The 17,043-nt window shown below is 47.5% G+C and overlaps 1 protein-coding gene across 1 annotated transcript in view; it reads right to left on the reverse strand.

Moving 5' to 3' along the window:
- Positions 1-16,563, reverse strand: part of Galnt18 (polypeptide N-acetylgalactosaminyltransferase 18) — a 307,844-nt gene extending 291,281 nt beyond the window's left edge. Inside the window, exon 1 of the mRNA XM_038343410.1 lies at positions 15,941-16,563. Within this exon, the coding sequence (XP_038199338.1) occupies positions 15,941-16,175 (235 nt within the window). The 5' untranslated portion in view covers positions 16,176-16,563. The remainder of the gene's footprint in view (positions 1-15,940) is intronic.
- Positions 16,564-17,043: the final 480 nt, after the last annotated feature.

The following is a 17,043-nucleotide window of genomic DNA, read 5'->3' on the forward strand; positions in this document are numbered from 1 at the left end:
ATGTTTGGCGAGACTCCGTCTCAGAAACAACCACAATGGAGTGTAATTGAGAGAGACACTGGACATCGGCCTCTAGCCTCCACAGGCGCACACACGACACATACAGACACACACACGACACATACAGACACACACACGACACATACAGACACACACAAGACTCATACAGGCACACACACGACAAATACAGACACACACATGACTTTTACAGACACACACATGACACATACAGACAAACACAAGACTCATAGACACACACACACACACACACTGTGAACGTATTCACATACTCCTCTTTCCCCCTCTTCCTCTCTCCCTTTCTTCCCTTCCACACACACAAAGGGAGGAAGGAGAAGAAAGGGAGGTAGGGACAGAGAGTACAGAGTAGCTTTCTGCATGTCATCCCTAGTGGGCAGGGCCAGGCGTTTTCCTGCACCTTGATAAGCATAGCAGTCATGCGATGGTGAAGGAATAATCACCTTTATTCATGCAGTTGGGAAAACCAAGGCATAGACAGTAAAGAGACTTGCCGGGGTCACCCGACCCATCAGAGGCAGGGTCAGTTTTCAGACCTGCTTCTATTGTCCTTTCCCACTGTGGTGAGTGACAGGGTTTCCTTCTTCCAAGGAAGTGTCGGTCTGAGTTACTGAGCAGCCCTCTCCGTACCTTGCCTACTCCACCCCTCTAATCCCTTTTGCTTCAAATCCCAATTCCTCTGTGAAGCTTAGGTAGATGACTCTCTCCTAGAATATTCCACTCTCAACACCCCTCATGGGAGTTCATGGCAAAGGAAGCTGTTTTATCACTTCGATTTGGTACTGTGCCTTCCAAAGAAAAGAACTGTGTTGGACAGATCCCGCCATCACCCACCACCATGGGCACAGTGCCATGGCAGCAGAGGCAGTCTCGTTTCTTAGGAAAGAGCCAGAAAACAGCCCAGATGGATGCCTTCCCAAGTGTGCTCCTTCCCTTAGCCCCTCCAGTGGCTCCTAGTTCTAGGGCATTTCTTCCCAGCGGTCTTTGAGGTTGCATAGCCAGCTCTTCACCGAGCCAGCCCGTCCTCCTGTCCTACGCCTTCTCTCACCGTCACCTTACTGTGGCGTCCTGGCCATGCCATTTCTGGGCAAGCATACCAAGCATATCCTTGCCACAGGGCTGTTTCCCTGTTTTCTGTTCCCACTGGATCTGTTCTTCTCATGGACGTGCACATGGCTCACATCTCACCTTCTTCAAGAGCGTGCTTAGAGGACAGCCATTGCCACCGCATTTAACGACATCTTTATATTTGGTGGTCTGCTCCACTGACATGTCCTCACCACTTCCTAGGTGCTTAATGAATGTTGTTGAATGAGAAAGACAAGAATCTGAGCATGTCACCTAAAGAAGACTGCTACATGCCTGGACATTATTGCACTTACAGTCAAATAAGAATAGCAAGAACTTGGGTGTGCACCTGTGATTTCCTCTACCTAGCTGTGACTGTTCCCACCTCCAAACCCCAATACAGGTGCTGGCCTCAAGGCCAGTCTCCCACGCCTGTTGTACATGGTATATGACTCTAGTCCTTCCATTAGTGGAAACTCCACAGTAGGTCTAGACATGCTCTCTAGCACCTTTGTGGCCATCAATACCATCTAATGGTTTCCCAAGCATTAAAAATAAAAGAATTACAAAACAGGCATGGTTTGAATGAGTGCAGGACACTGTCTAGACTGAGTCCTCTTGCAAGACAAAGAGACAAGCATCTCGAGGGCCTCTTTCACCTTCAGAGAGCTGAGTCTAGGGGGCTCCTGGTTAGTTCACCCCTACATTTCCAGGAAAGGATTGCGTCATTGGGTCACTCAGGAGCCCAGCTCGGACCCTCAGCAGTCACAAGGACTCGCCTTCCCCTCCTGCCAAGTCCTGTGCAGCCCTTTAGCCCGGAGAAAGTCATGATCCTCTTATGTTTTAGTTAGCATCATTGGAGCAGAGAGCAAGAGAGACCCCGGGCCCTTTGCTGTGAGGCTTAAAGGAGTCAGGGGTCTCATCTTATAGAGTTGACTGCCCTCTCGGACAAATAAAGTACAACCATTGAGCCTTGATTTCCTCATCTGTAAAATGGTGCATGATCCCACAGGCTTCCTCAAAGGTTCAAACAAGGTGGCAGTCAGTAAGCATTTGATGCAGAACTTGCAGGATCCTCGAGTTCCTTCTCTCCCAGGATTCTCCAGCAGTCCGGACCTGTTTTCACTGGCATTCTCCACTGGTTCCAATTCAATTTCTGACTCATTGGCCAAAGTCTTTTCTATTTACTTTCCATTGTGTTTCTCTTCTAATCTGAATCCCTGGGTTTCGGCCCAGATGTGCAGCTGGAAGTTCTGATTCCTGTAAATTCTCCTCCACATCTCTGTGTGTATTTGCACGCATACATGTGTGTATGTATGTACATGTACGTAGATCAGAGATCAACCTTGGATGTCACTCCTCAGGTGCTGCTGTGCACCTTTCTTTTTCTTTGTGAGACAGACAGGGTCTCTCACTGGCCTGGAGCTCGCCAAGCGGGCTATACTGACTGACCAGTGAGCCCCAGGAGGGCCCACCTGACTCCCCCAGCACTAGCATTACGTGCACACACCACAAGAACTAGCTTTCACATGGGCTCTGGTGACTGAACACATGTCCTCATACTTGCAAGGCACTTTACTGACTGAGCTGTCTCCTGGCTTCTCCATGCCCTCCTTTAGAAGCTAAAGTAAATCAAACGGGAGGACAAGCTTATCATTAAAATGAAACATAGAAAATGAAGACATCAGAATGTTGAAAGAAACTCCTCCAATGCCAAGGATAGGCAGGCACGTCTGAGGCAGCCTCCGGTCCCTCCCCTCACTCCCTGGCTCGCTCATCTCCCTCGGAAAAAGGCGGTGGTTAGTCAGACAAAGCCTGACCGGCAGCTGAAATCCTTTGAGGTAAGAACCACATAATCGTCAAGCATTTGAGCTGCAATGAAGAGACACGAGACAACTCTACCTCGGAATGCCAACCGCAGACCAGCTGAGCGAATCCGCAACAGAAGATCAAAAAGGGATCTTCCGTGTGGATAACAGAAAATGTCACCGAGCAAACAGGAGAGATCAGTTCAGCAAAGAAACCGAGCCACATCTGCAGGTCTACAGTGAGATTTTTGCTTGCGTTGACTTTCCAGCACATAACTCACAAGGTTATTAATACAGACTCCTACTGTTTGGGGCAAATAAACAGCTGTTGGTGTTTTGTGCTCAAAGCACTTTATTAGGGCTTTCCTCTACTGAAACTGTCTCTTCCTTTCCAAATCCTGAGAGGCACAGACAGCTGAAATCAGATTACCAAGGCAAAAAGAAAAAAAAGGAGAGGAAGGCAGTCTGTGTGGGCCTGTGTGGACAGGGCTTCTGGGACCTTCAACATCTCCCTGTAAAGCCAGACAAAGTCAGAATTCGAGAGCAGGGACACAGGGCCATCGGAATGGCTGGTTTTGCCCTGGTGTTGTGAACACATCACTGAGGACATTCACCCACGTTCACCCAGGACTGGGGGTTTCCTTGGACTCGGGAAGTCACCCTAGAAAACAGGATTGTGTCAACACACAGGAAAGCACTCAGCAAGCATACCTGGCACAGCATAGGTGGCAGAAACTCATGGGTGGGACTTGAGTCTAGGTGCAGATGGAACATTGCTTTTCCTACAAGGACAGATTTCCTGGAGCCCCACAGATAGGGAACTCTTCACTCACACTTGTACGGCCTCTCCTTCTACCCCGCCCCACTCACTTCAGGATTTAACACAAGGATAAACCAAGCCACCTGTTGGCAGTCCTGTCATTCTTTTACTTGACCCATGACCTCTGAGCTTACCCTCACAGTGTCTGCTAAATAATCTCCCCTTTCTCTGTTTTTGAAGCGTCCTTCTTATTCTGTATAAACCATAAGTCTTGGGGACAGCCACCCTTCTTGGTTCTACCAGCCATCAGCTCTGTGACCCTGGACAAATTATTTCTATTAGTCCATTTTCAATTGCTATCACAGACAATCTGAAGCTGGGTAATATATAAGAAAAAAAAGTTGGTTCTGAAAGTCCAAAGTCAGATCTCACAGGTTCAGCCTTTGGGGGCTTTCAGCTACCACACAAGCTAGGCAAAAGCATCACAGTAGGAACAGCTGCTCGAGGGCGAGAGCAGTCCTACAGTGAGGCCGAAAGCAAGAGAGGCTCACTCATATTTCTAAGTATGTGTCTCTTGGGAACTAACTGGGTTCTAAAAGAACTGCATGACTCTCTTCCAAAGGTGATGAAGTCAATGAGCTAGTCACCCCCCACCAGGTCTACCTCTCTAATGGCTTCCAACCCACCACACCGGAGACCAAGATTCCAGTGCACAAATATCAGGGAGACACTCAAGTCCTTCCCAAACCAGGAACTTTCTAGGGCTCAGGTTTATCACCTCTGGAATCATATCTCTCTGGGATATCGAGACCAAAGGAACCAGAAGCCACTCCCCCAGAATTATTCTCCGTTTAAATAAGGACAGGAACAAAGTGATCCTACAGGGACAGTACCTGCCCAGGTTCTGACCCAGGATTCTCTACCCAGTTAGTCTTCAATTCCGCAGAAGATTGTTGCCATTAAAATAAATCAGATAAAGCAAAGGTTCTAATTTGTCACTTCAAATCTCTCTTTATGGCTGGAAAGACAGCTCAGTTAGCAAAAATCCTGCTTTGAAATCACAGGACTTGTGTAAAAGTGTCAGGCATGGAGGTGCATCCTTGTAATTTCTATGCTGGGGAGGCAAAGAAAGGCTCACTTGTAGTTCATTCCTCAAGCAGCTGACTTGGTGAACTCCAGGCCAGTAGGAGACTGTCTCAAAATAGGAGATATGCAGCACCTGAACAATGACATCTGAGGTTGTCCTCTGGCCTCCACATATGTGCACACACACACACACACACACAGAGATGCACACATAGAGGCATGCACATGTATTTGTGCACATACATGCACAAAATCTCTTTTTAGCTTCCCCACTCTTATTCATTGGTCCAAACAGTTTTATCCTTTTCTCCTAAACCCCCAGATGACATCAGCATGATGCATATTACCCCAATCTTCAAACCCTGTCTTGGCCAAGGTCTCTGAAATACCTTTCCATGCCTCTGGAATCTCAAGGGCTATTAACTCAAAGTCTCCTGAGGATAGAAATGTTTGGACAAGTCAGGTGTGGAAACCCAACTAAGAAGCCAAGATTCTTAAGGTTCCGTCCTCCACATGCCTTCTCAGGATGAGCCAGTTTGCGACTCAAACTTGGGACGCTGGTAGAATAAAAGAATTCATGCAAGAGCCGGGCGGTGGTGACACACGCCTTTAATCCCAGCACTCGGGAGGCAGAGGCAGGCGGATCTCTGTGAGTTCGAGGCCAGCCTGGTCTACAAGAGCTAGTTCCAGGACAGGCTCTAAAAAAGCTGCAGAGAAACCCTGTCTCGAAAAACCAAAAAAAAAAAAAAAAAGAATTCGTGCAAGAAGTGGTACAAACCTCACCGTTTCCCACTGTCTTTACCTGACCTGGGGTGGAACAGCTCAGAGGCCACTTCTATGGACCCTCCCTACATCGTCCTTTTGTGAGCTTCTGAAGGATAGTGGCAATAAAATGTGGCCTAGCCTGTGTGTCACCTCAGCTGTGGCTTCATTCAGAAATGCTCTCAATAGCTCACTGGAATTAGATATTCAGCTGTTTCAACTTGCACCATTGAGGACAGCTTCATCTTTTAAAGCAAACTCACCAAGCTGAAGCCGAGCACTGGGCAATGGAGGAGAACCCCAAAGCCACACACGCAGCAGTGGTTGGTCCAGCGACCACTGAATTTTCAGCCATAACCGTATAGCCAGAAAAGACACAAAAAATGTAAGATTCACATAACTGGGACTTCTTCCTCTGAAAGTTCCTGTTGGCTGCACTCAGCAGAGTCCACAAAGAGTACACAGACCCACGAAGAAGGTTCCAGAACAGCTGTTGCTCAAGTCACTGCCACAACATACCTGACGTGGGAACAGTTGTGAGGTAATTTGCTATTAACAATAACCTAAGTAGCAAAGCTTAGGAATGATTAACTTTAACTCCACAAATTAAAGAGATTCCAAGGTTAACACACTCCCCCAGCATACTAATGTGCTTCACTGAGTGGGAAAGAAAGGGTAGGGTGACCATGGTGCACTGTCAGGACGTGCCTAATGCTGGCACTGCTCTGGGTGAGTGCTCTGCGTGTGCAGGCATGTGTGCAAAGAAATAGGAATGTGGGGAATCCTTACGTGCAGCCTTGCCTTGCAAGTTGTAGCTGCATGTGGCTGAAGGCAGAGTGAGGTTTGAGAAGACAACATGTATGTACTTTGGAATAATCAAGTCCCTGCCAAATTGAGGCTTAGCGTAGAAAGATGACCTGCCATTCACGGAATATGACAGCCACCTGCAGCCCCCGTTCTCTGCTTCTGGCTCTATGTATAAGTATTCCTGACATTTATAGACATGTAGGGCAACTGAAACAGTTTGCCGGATAAAGGAGCTTGCTGGGAAATCAGATGCCCTGAGTTCAATCTCCAAAATCCACACAGTGGAAGGAGAGAAGCCATTCCTATAAATTGCTCTCTGGCCTCCACGTGCACAGCACAGCATACCCATGCCCACAGACCCATCTCTCCCCAAAGCCCACATGGCTGCTCTCCGGCTCTATACTTAGTAGGGTATCTCCTCAAAGCCTTCAGATAGCATCCCTTCAGTGTGCTTGGCCAGAGGAAAGCAGTTCTTTCCAGACACCTGGATAAAACCCAATCAAAGAAAATGGGCAAGAAACCCAAAGAGACCCTCACATTCACAGCCACACATCAGCACCTCCGGCTTCTCAAACGAGTGAGGTCAGAATCCTACAGAATACCAACAGAGATGCTCCTAGAGCTTGTGTGTGTGGCTTCAAATCCCACAAACATATCTGGAAAATCTAAGCTAACTTCAGTGGCTGGCGCTGCCCTTTAAGGCCCTCACAAGCTGGATTGTGGCTCGCTTTTGATTCTAAATTCTCCTTGAGATTTGCCACCAAACTGCTTATCAAGGGCAAACAGCGATTTATGTCAAGTGAGCAGGAAAGAATGTGGAATTCATTTATTTTGCAGCCTGTCCACTTCTGGCTAAAGAGGAAAAGTCCTTGGCCATAGTGAGAAGCTGTATTCCTTGGCAAGGTCCTTCTGCTCCATAAACATGTGGTCCTGGGCTATTAACAAAAGCAATTAGGCTCAACCCTGCGCCCTGCTGCTGACACCCTCAAGGCTTCAGAGTCTGTTATGGACAGAATTTTTAAACCAAAGCTCATTCCAAAAATCAGAGAGCTTTGCTGAGTCAATGACAGCTTTTCCCTCAAACAAGCTCCCAGCAGACACGCACTCTCCTGGTAACAAAGGCCGCCAGTTAAGGAGCAGAGACGGACACCGGAAAGCTACAGACGTCCACACCTAACACTTCTCCTGGTTCTCCGGTACCCCCGTCATCAACCCGATGCTGTGGCTCTGAGACACACTAATATGCACATGGTTTGCCTGATAAGCTTGAGGAAACAGCGCAATCAATGACCTGATCTCCCACAGTTGGGATGAGGAGAAAGACAGTGAATTTAGGAATGAGTCACATACAGAAACTTGTTTCCGTTGTGTTCGGAAGGACAGATAGAGCGTGTGAGACATCTCAGTGTCACCTGGACTTGCTTATTCTCGCAGATGCCTCGGGCTACCATCAGCCCTCACAGAAATGCAGCTGTCAGACTTCTCTTTCTCTCCCATGTGGCTTTTGGCATTCTAAGAAGTCGAACCTTAGCCAGGTCTAGTAGCGCTTGCCTTTAATCCCAGCACTCGGGAGGCAGAGGCAGGCGGATCTCTGTGAGATCGAGGTCAGCCTGGCCTACAGAGTGAGTTCTAGGACAGCCAAGGCTACATAAAGAGACCCTGTCTCAAAAGAAGAAGAAAGAAAAGGAAAAAAGAAGGAAGAGGAGGAGGAGCAGGAGCAGGAGGAGGAACCTTTAAGAACTGAAGTAATTTAATAAACACTACATACAAACCATAAGGGAAAAGTGTCATGGAGGACACTGGGGATTACTGGGGGCTGGCATTTGACCCTGTTACTATTAATAAGGTCCCAAATTAAACCTTCTGGAAGTTTGCAACTGCTGGAGACACAGTTGGAAAACCTCTGACCTAGGACATCTATTTAAATCAAAAATGAGGGGTTGGGTTAAATGAGGACCTGAGCTCACACTGTAATATCCATGTAAAGCTGGGCATGGTGTACACATAGATAACCCCTGGGCATGGTGGTACACATAGATAACCTCTGGGCATGGTGGTATACATATATAACCCCTGGGCATGGTGGTACACATAGATAACCCCTGGGCATGGTGATACACATAGATAGCCCCAATACTGCAGGCTCTCTGGCAGTCTAGGCAAAGCAGCAAACTCCAGCTTCAGTGAGAGACCCTGTCTCAAAGCACGTAGTGAGCAATTAAGGAAGATTTTTTGTGCCAGCCTCCAGCTTCCCCTCACAAGCCCAGATGATCATACCTGCACAGCTGCAAGCACAGCGCACGCAGCAAACACAAATAAATTCAAAAATAAAAATAAAACACTATATACAATGTGTATAATATAGCCAGCATGTCCATCTTACTGCGTTATTAGGAAACCTATGAAAATATGTAAAAGACACAAATCACCAACACCGAGTCTCCCAGAGAAAAATTATTCCCACAAGACAAAACACACAGAGGGGTTCAGGCAGAGCATTAAGTTCTACCATAACCAAAGGAGTAGAAATCAAAAGACTCAACTGTCTTCACAGCAATTCCACTTGCCCAGAAAATGCAGAATGATAACACCAAATGCCAGCCCTCCGTGACCCCGGCACAGTGCTGCATTGTCAGGGGCTGGGTGGAAACGCTTGCCTTCTGAAAAATAATATTTCAAAAAAATGTTCATACTCTGTCACTAGTAATCTTACTTCTTCAAATACATCTTTGAGAACAATTCAAAGGGAAAAATAGGTGAGGCAAAGACATTCGTTTTTTCCCCTGAGTGTATCTATTTCCGAACAAATGTCCAATATTAGAGTCAAATGAAAAATGGTGCATTGGTGGTGGAATACTATGTAGTCATTTGAAGTATTGGGGGGACATTTTCTTTTTTAAATTTTATTTTATACAATAATATTTATTATTTATTTTGCACACCGACCATTTTCCCTCCCTCCTCCTCTCCTATCCCCCCTCCCATTTTCACCTAACCCCCTCCCCCTCCACTCCTCCTCTGTCTCCATTCAAAAAGAGGCAGGCCTCCCATGGGCTTGAACAAAGTATGGCATATCAAGTTGAGGTAGGACCGAGCTCCTCCTGCATCAAGTCTGGGCAAGGTAACCTAGCATGGGGAACAGGTTCCCAAAAGCCAGCTAAGGTCCTGATCTCACTGCTAGGAGTCTTATGAACAGACCAAGCTACACAAGTCACACCCATGCAGAGGGCCTAGGTCAGTTCCGTACAGGCTTCCTAACTGTTGGTTCAGAGTCCATGTGCTCGCAGGAGCTTAGGTCAGCTGACTCTGGGTTCCTCCATCATGACCTTGACCACCCCTCACCTACATCCCCACCCTCCACTCCTACAATCTCTCCTCCTTTTCTTCAGGAAGACTCCCAGAGTAGGCCCAGTGCTTGGCTGTGGATCTCTACATCTGCTTCCATCAGCTACTCGATGAAGTCTCTCTAATGACAATTAGGGTAGTCACCAATCTGATTACGGTAGACAGCCAGTTCAAGCACCCTCTCCACTGTTGCTAGGAGTCTTAGCTGGAGTCATCCTTGTGGATTCCTGGGAGTTTTCCTGACACCAGGTTTATCCCTAAGTCAGAAATGCTTCTCTTATCAAGATGTCTCTTTTTGTTTCTCTCCCTCTATCCTGCTGCGACCCAGCCCACCCAACCAACTCCCTCAAGTTCCCATCCCCTCATTTCTCCTATCCCGCCCCCATTTTACCCAGGAGATCTCTTCTGTTTCCCCTTCCCAAGGAAATCTGTGTATTTCTCTTTGAGCCCTCCGTGTTATCTAGCCTCTCTGGGTGCTGCGGGAGGACCTTCCGTTTCTTCAGCCAATTGCCGCTGAAGTACGAGCCCATTGTGCTGCTTGAGCGCCTTCAGCCAATAGGGCTGAAGGAGCAGAAGATCCTCCCGCAGCATCTGGGGCTGTGGATTGCAGGTTGGTTATCCTGTACTCTATTCCTAATACCTACTTATAAGTGAGTACATACTATGTTTGTCTTTCTGGGTCTGAATTACCTCATTCAGAATGACTTTTTCTAGTTCCATCCATTTGCCTGGAAATTTCATGAGGTCATTTTTTTACAGCTGAGTAATATTCCATTGTGTAAATGTACCACATTTTCCTTATCCATTCTTCAATTGAGGGCCATCTAGATTGTTTCCAAGTTCTGGCTATAATGAATAATTCTGCTATGAGCACAGTTAACCTACTGTCCTTGTGATATGATTGAGCATCCTTTGGATACATGTCCAAGCTCGGCATAGCTGGGTCTTGAGGTAGATTGATAGGGAATGTTTTCTTAAGCAATCCTCCAATCCACTATGCAAATCTGCATGCTTCCCTTTCCCCCGTGAAACATTCCCATGATGCTCTTGTTCTTGTGTGGGCTTCCCTCTAGTGGGTTGCAGCTCCCTCTAACAATGGAGTTCCATGCTTTCCTCCCGTGCACTAGATCTGTTCCCAAGCATAGAAATACTATTGGGATTTGTTGCTGCAATTGCTTAATTTAATTACATGCTATGTAAACCCATGAAGACTGCTAAAAAGAAGCAAGAGGTGGTTTCTAGGAAAATTAATGCCAATACTTGAGACAAAGCAGTCACTTAAATAGTCATATTACAGGTTAGCAAAATCATTCTAAAAGATCAGGCCAAAAAAGTCATAAAAATATTAGGCAACTACTTTGAGATTGCCTCCCAGTACTTCTCAGTCCCTAGAGGATTTTAAAGAATATGGAAGAAACCTGACTTTATCAATAGGATGTGACGATGTTGGGATGGGAGTGGACTATGCACATCGGACAGTAGAGCATCTAAGAGCAGACCCACTCAAGGACAGCATTTTTACTGACAGCATCAAGGCTATTAATAGCTGTACATTTTTAATAACAGTCAAAACATTTACTGTGTTTGAAATATTCTTCCCTCTTCCTCTGATGTTTGAGCTCACTGACTCTCTTGACAACAGGAATTCTATTGTCCTTAAAACACAAGTGTGAACCAGGAGCATCCCAGCTCCCCATGGTCCCCAGTAACTCCACCCAGTCCCTGCCTGCGCAATTTGAGGCACCTCAGATTGCCAAGAGAAAAAGGTCAAAAGAATAAACTATGTAGCAAACAGAGAGAAAAATGCTTCATTAAAATAGGGGGGCAAAGAAAGAAGGCAGAAAGGTAGATAGATAGATAGATAGATAGATAGATAGATAGATAGATATATAATAGATAGATAGATGATAGATAGATAGATGATAGATAGATAGATAGATAGATAGATAGATAGATAGATAGATAGATAGATGATAGATAGATAGATGATAGATAGATAGATGGATGATAGATAGATAGATAATAGATAGATAGATGATAGATAGATAGATGATAGATAGATAGATAGATAGATGATAGATAGATAGATGATAGATAGATAGATGATAGATAGATAGATAGATGATAGATAGATAGATAGATAGATAGATGATAGATAGAGAGATAGATGATAGATAGATAGATAGATAGATAGATAGATAGATAGATAGATAGATAATAGATAGATAGATGATAGATAGATAGATAGATAGATAGATAGATAGATAGATAGATAGATAGATAGATGACAGACTGACAACACTGTCTCATGATATGTGTAGTCAAGTGGGCGAAGCCAAAAAGAGGGCTTATGATTATAAAATAGCTCCTGGGGTAGAATGAATCCTGGGAAGTTCTTAAATTGTTCCTTAAACATTGGCACATTTTTAACAGATTCAAAAAGATACTGACCAAAAGAGAAAAAGAAGAAAGAACGGGGGTGGGGGAGAGAGGGAGAGGGAGAGGGAAGAAAAGAAAGAGAGAGATAGAGAGAGAGAGAGAGAGAGAGAGAGAGAGAGAGAGAGAAAGCCATTTTTATTTGTGTTTGACATGCAAAATCAAACATGAACCAGGACTGGGATGGCTCAGTTGGCAGAGTGCTTGCCTAGCATGGCCAACCCTGAGTTTGATGCCCAGGACCATATAAAGTAGGAATTACAGGCGTGCACCTGTAATCCCAGCTCTGGGAAGGTGGAGAGAAGAGAATTCAAGGTCCTCTTTGCTACTTAGCAAGTTTCAGGCCAGCTTCCTAGTGTGTTTGGGACTAGCCTGGACTGTATGAGATACCATATCAAAAAGAAAAAGAGAAAAGGGATGAGGAGGAGGAAGAGGAATTTCTCTTTCCAAGTTCTCTCACATTTGGGCTTCCGCTAACATCTGTCCATCTGACCATCTCAAACAAGCTGCAAGGTCCTGAGTTGGCCTGAACTAGGAACTACTTGGTGTTTCCACCCCAATAGGATATTTATTTTAAAGTCTGAAGTTAACCACCCTGGCATTTAACATCTACTTGGTTAAAAAAAAATAATGTTCAAAAAATACAATTTACATTCCCAAGAGATTCACACACACCATCTAATTAAATCATTCAATCAGAAAACAAATTAAAATGAAATATCACTGCAGTCCCCAAGAGGAAGATCAACTTTTCAGTCATGACTAGAACAGAGCTCTTGGGTGCCGCTCCAAAGCCTCTTCTAATTGCAAGTTCTCAGAACATCCTGCCGAACACTAGGTGACATTTGCAACTTCCTGGGCAGCTTTCGTTCCAAAGAGAAGAGGCCTGGGTGACACTCGGAAGCAAAGCTTGCCCTTTGGAAACTGGCAGTGCCCACACTCATACCTAGCTAGGATGCTGGCATCAGTGTAAGGCAGTCATCCATCCATCCAGACTGTCTCTCTCCCACCTGCCAGGAACTGCCCAAAGAGTCCTCAAGCATCAGTTAAGTGAATAAGACCTCTGCCTTCTTTGTGAAACCAACCCAAACCCAGATCTGCTGTAGTATGGCAATGGAAAGCATCTCCGTGTAGGAACACTACTGACTGCATCATTCCTCCAAGATCCTCAAATGGCCTTTCACTAGGACACATCCATTCCCACCGTTGTCCCCCACCCCACCCCCATACCAGGATAGCACTCTTCCCTGTGAACCTCTGGCCCTCTTGGCAGACAGTATATTATGCAGTAAAGAACACAGACTGGCCCCTACCTAGCCCACATAACCAACAGCCAAAATAAACACTAAAAATAACCTGTGTATAGTGGCACCCCTCTGTGATGCCTGATGAGATGGAAGGGTCTTAAGTCCAAAGCCAACCTTACACAACTACATATTAAGACCTCTTCTCACAGAAAAACAAAACAGAGACCCTGGAGCCACTATCTGAGTTCAGATCTCTGAGAGACTGTGTAACCGAGTATCACCCTGGACGAGTGGGTCAAACAACCTCTCCAGACCTCAGTTTCCACATCTGTAAGATGGAGCTAATATACCACCAACCTCACAAGACTCTGGGGTTCTACAAACAGGGCACAACATACAACGGGCACCACAGCGTTCAGGGCTATTCTTGTTATCAGCTCTGGCACCACCATCCTCAGCTCTGTGATGGAGTATCCAAAAGGGTCTCCTGATGTAAAACTTAGACAACAGATCTATGGAAACAGCCCAGATCCTGAAGGGCAGGAAGGTTCTCACAGACTCACAGGTCTTACCTTACAGGTACAGAGACTGCTCTGGAACCCTGGGGGGAGGAGTTGTCAACACACTGCCACACTACCACAGCACCAGCTAGCAGCTAGCCCTGCCATCTGTCTGCTTCACAAGTCACTGAGGGTAGTGGCTTTGGTCTTGTCATCTCCCACTGCCCACAGACACCTGACCTTACACACAGAAAAGGAGGGTTCTTTTTCTTCAAACCCATCTCCCCCAACTTATCAGGTAAACACTGAGAAGTTCTAAGGTTTTCATGTGAAGGCTTGTGAATCATATGACATGGTCCACATTCAACATAACGCAGAGGTCTGCCCAGTGCCGAGCTCATGGGTTCGTGAAATCCTGAAGTCATTCCTGAAGCAGTCCCTTGCTCGCTTCTTCCCTAACTAGATAGAAAGGGGCAGGGAAATCATTTTGAACACATACGCACAGAGAATTTGTGAATGAAAATCTCTTCGAATATGTGCACAAATTGGAAATGTCAGAACAGAGCACAGCCTTGAGTCCAACATATCCCGTAACATATCAATGCTACATTTCTCTTGCTGACTAATGTCGATTCTGACCCAAGGACGGAAGCCAGCAAGTAAGAAATGGCAGCAACAGGCACTACGGCTCAGTTTGGTCTGTCAAGTTCAGCCTGGGTAAGGCTGGGGGTATCTGAAGTAAGAGCTGTCAAAGGTGCCTCTTCTAGGGGTCCTCAAAGTCAAGTGCTTGCTTTTGTCAGTTTGGAAGCACAGCCTTTCCGCCCTCACCTGAACTTGGTGAAACCTTCCCAGGGAAGGAGCCCATCTCGCCATGTGGGAGGTACACCAGCTCAGAAAGCAGTCCTTGGCAAACAACTCAGAGCAGGCAGCCTGTAGCTCAGATACTGCCAGGGGCTATCAGATACCCAGGTGCCTGTCAGGTTTACAGGTAAACCAGCTGGGCCCTGCAGTTAAGACACTCTCTTATCTAGGAAAGCAGGAGCTATCTGAAGAGGACAGGGAGAATCCAGATTGCCAGAGTGAGCACACCTTACTTCAGAGCCCTGAGCTCTATCGCTTTCCTTTGGCACTCACACTGCCTCGGGCACATCAGGAGGGTCCTTTATATACCACTGCCCCTTTGAACCTTAACTAAAGACACCCACCCACCGCAGTCTTGGATTTCAGACCTGCCTCCTGTGGGTTTATCTACTATGCCATGGCTGATTCCTGGGCCAGCGAGAGTAGCTGCTTTACAAATTGGCCCTCATTGGGACCCAGAAAGCTCTGGCAGAAAGCCGCAGCCTGAGTGGGTTTTCTCGGTCCTGAACCACTTCAGTGGACGAAGCTTCTTCCTGGGGTTGACACCTGCTCATAGGAAAGGATCCTGGATCTGCGGTTGTGCTATAGCTAAGGACAGTTTTCTACTTAAGATGCCCCCTGCAGTCCCAGAGCTATTGGGGCTGAAGCCGAGGCTGGGGCCGATACTGTAGCGATGTAATCCTTCTAGCCTGCATTTGTCCTGAAGCTTGCAGCTGCTTAAAGCCCACAGTTAGGATCACGCAGGGCGTCTTTCCTGTCCCTTACAGAGGCCAAATGAGCTCTTTTGCCCTTGTACTCTCTTGGATACACAAACATCTACAGTCGATCACACTCCTGGACTAGTGTATAATCCTGCGATCCCGGAAAGAAGCAGCCTGGAGTCACAGGCACATTTTGGACACGTGCGGTGCATAACGCGTCCCCACACTGACAGCAAGCTGCACGCACGCTCACACACACATACACACACACACACAGAGAGACACACAACACACGCGTATGCATACACACCGTGACCAAGGAAGACTTGCAGGGCGTCAAACACAGAAGATCCAGGACACCAGTTCGTGCAGTCCCTCCAACCATGCAGCTGCCACCCTAAAGCCCTCCCTGCAGTCACTGGCCTGATATGCATTGGCCTCAGTGCCTCAATGCATCCCACAAGCAGAGTACTAGGCACTCCCTGGCCGTGCGCGTGGCTCAAGTTTCCCAGGGTGCCGGTACCTTGAATGTGCTGTTTGATGACATTCTCCAAGTGGTCCAGCCGCTCGATAATTTTCAGGGTGTCCCCTTTATCTTCCTCAAGCTTCTTGTCGGGCGCTGGCTCCTGCCCCCGCACATACACGCTGGCGATGTAGTTGGTAACCCAGCCCACGTACAGCAGGCAGATGATGTTGGTCATACCGCTCAGGATCACGCAAGTGGACACCAAAGTTTTGGTCTTCCTGGTACACACCATTCTGGGGTCCCTCCTCCATATAGAGCTCCCAGGGCCCCTCCTTGCTTCGCGCCCCAAACTCCCTCGCGCTCACACCCCTTGGCACGCCTGGAGCCTCTGGGGCACCAGCATCTAAGTCCTGAGGCTCTCCAAAGGCGGGTCGCTTGGCAGTGCGAACCGCGGTGCCCAAGTTTGCAGCTCCCGCAGCTGGCCGCCCTGAGAAAGAGCTCCACAAAGGAAACGAGGTGGGTTTGTTTGTTGTTGTTGTTGGGTTTGTTTGTTTTTTACCCCCAATTCAAAATTCCCGAGCTTTTCCCTAGGCGGTCACGGGTGGCCGGCAGTGGAGCGATGCGACCTGCAGTTCTGGGAAACTTTGTCACTGCCAGGGCCCGCTGCCGCGCTGCTTCCCATCTCCAGCGCCCGCTGCCTAGGAGATGCCACCAGCCCGCGTCGCTCGCTGCTCGGGAGAACCGAGGCTGTGGCAGCGACCCAAAGAGTGAATCTGCACGGCCCGGCCCCCTCCGAGCGACAAGCAACGCCACCAATCGCGCTCCGGCTCTGGAGAGGGGCAGGGGATGGGCGGCCGCGGACCAACGAGTAGGAGCCAGGGGGCGGAGCCCCGCCCCGCGCCCCACCTGCTGGCTACCAGCTCTCGACCCGGAGGCGCCAGAGCTTCGGAGGCTCTCAGACCACCGGGACCTGGCTCCTGCAGGCCACGAAACGCCAGTCCGGGCCCAGGCCTGCAGACTCCACCTCTAGGGGAATTCCGGCTATCTTGCCTTAAGGATCCCAAGCTTGGGTGCAAGGTGGCGGTGGGGGTCGGTAATTACAATGCTCCTGTCCCCCTCATCGGCTTCAGCTGAGAGGATTCTGCTGCTTTCCTACCTAA

The sequence above is a fragment of the Arvicola amphibius genome, chromosome 1 (assembly GCF_903992535.2).
Source record: "Arvicola amphibius chromosome 1, mArvAmp1.2, whole genome shotgun sequence".
NCBI lineage: Eukaryota > Metazoa > Chordata > Mammalia > Rodentia > Cricetidae > Arvicola > Arvicola amphibius.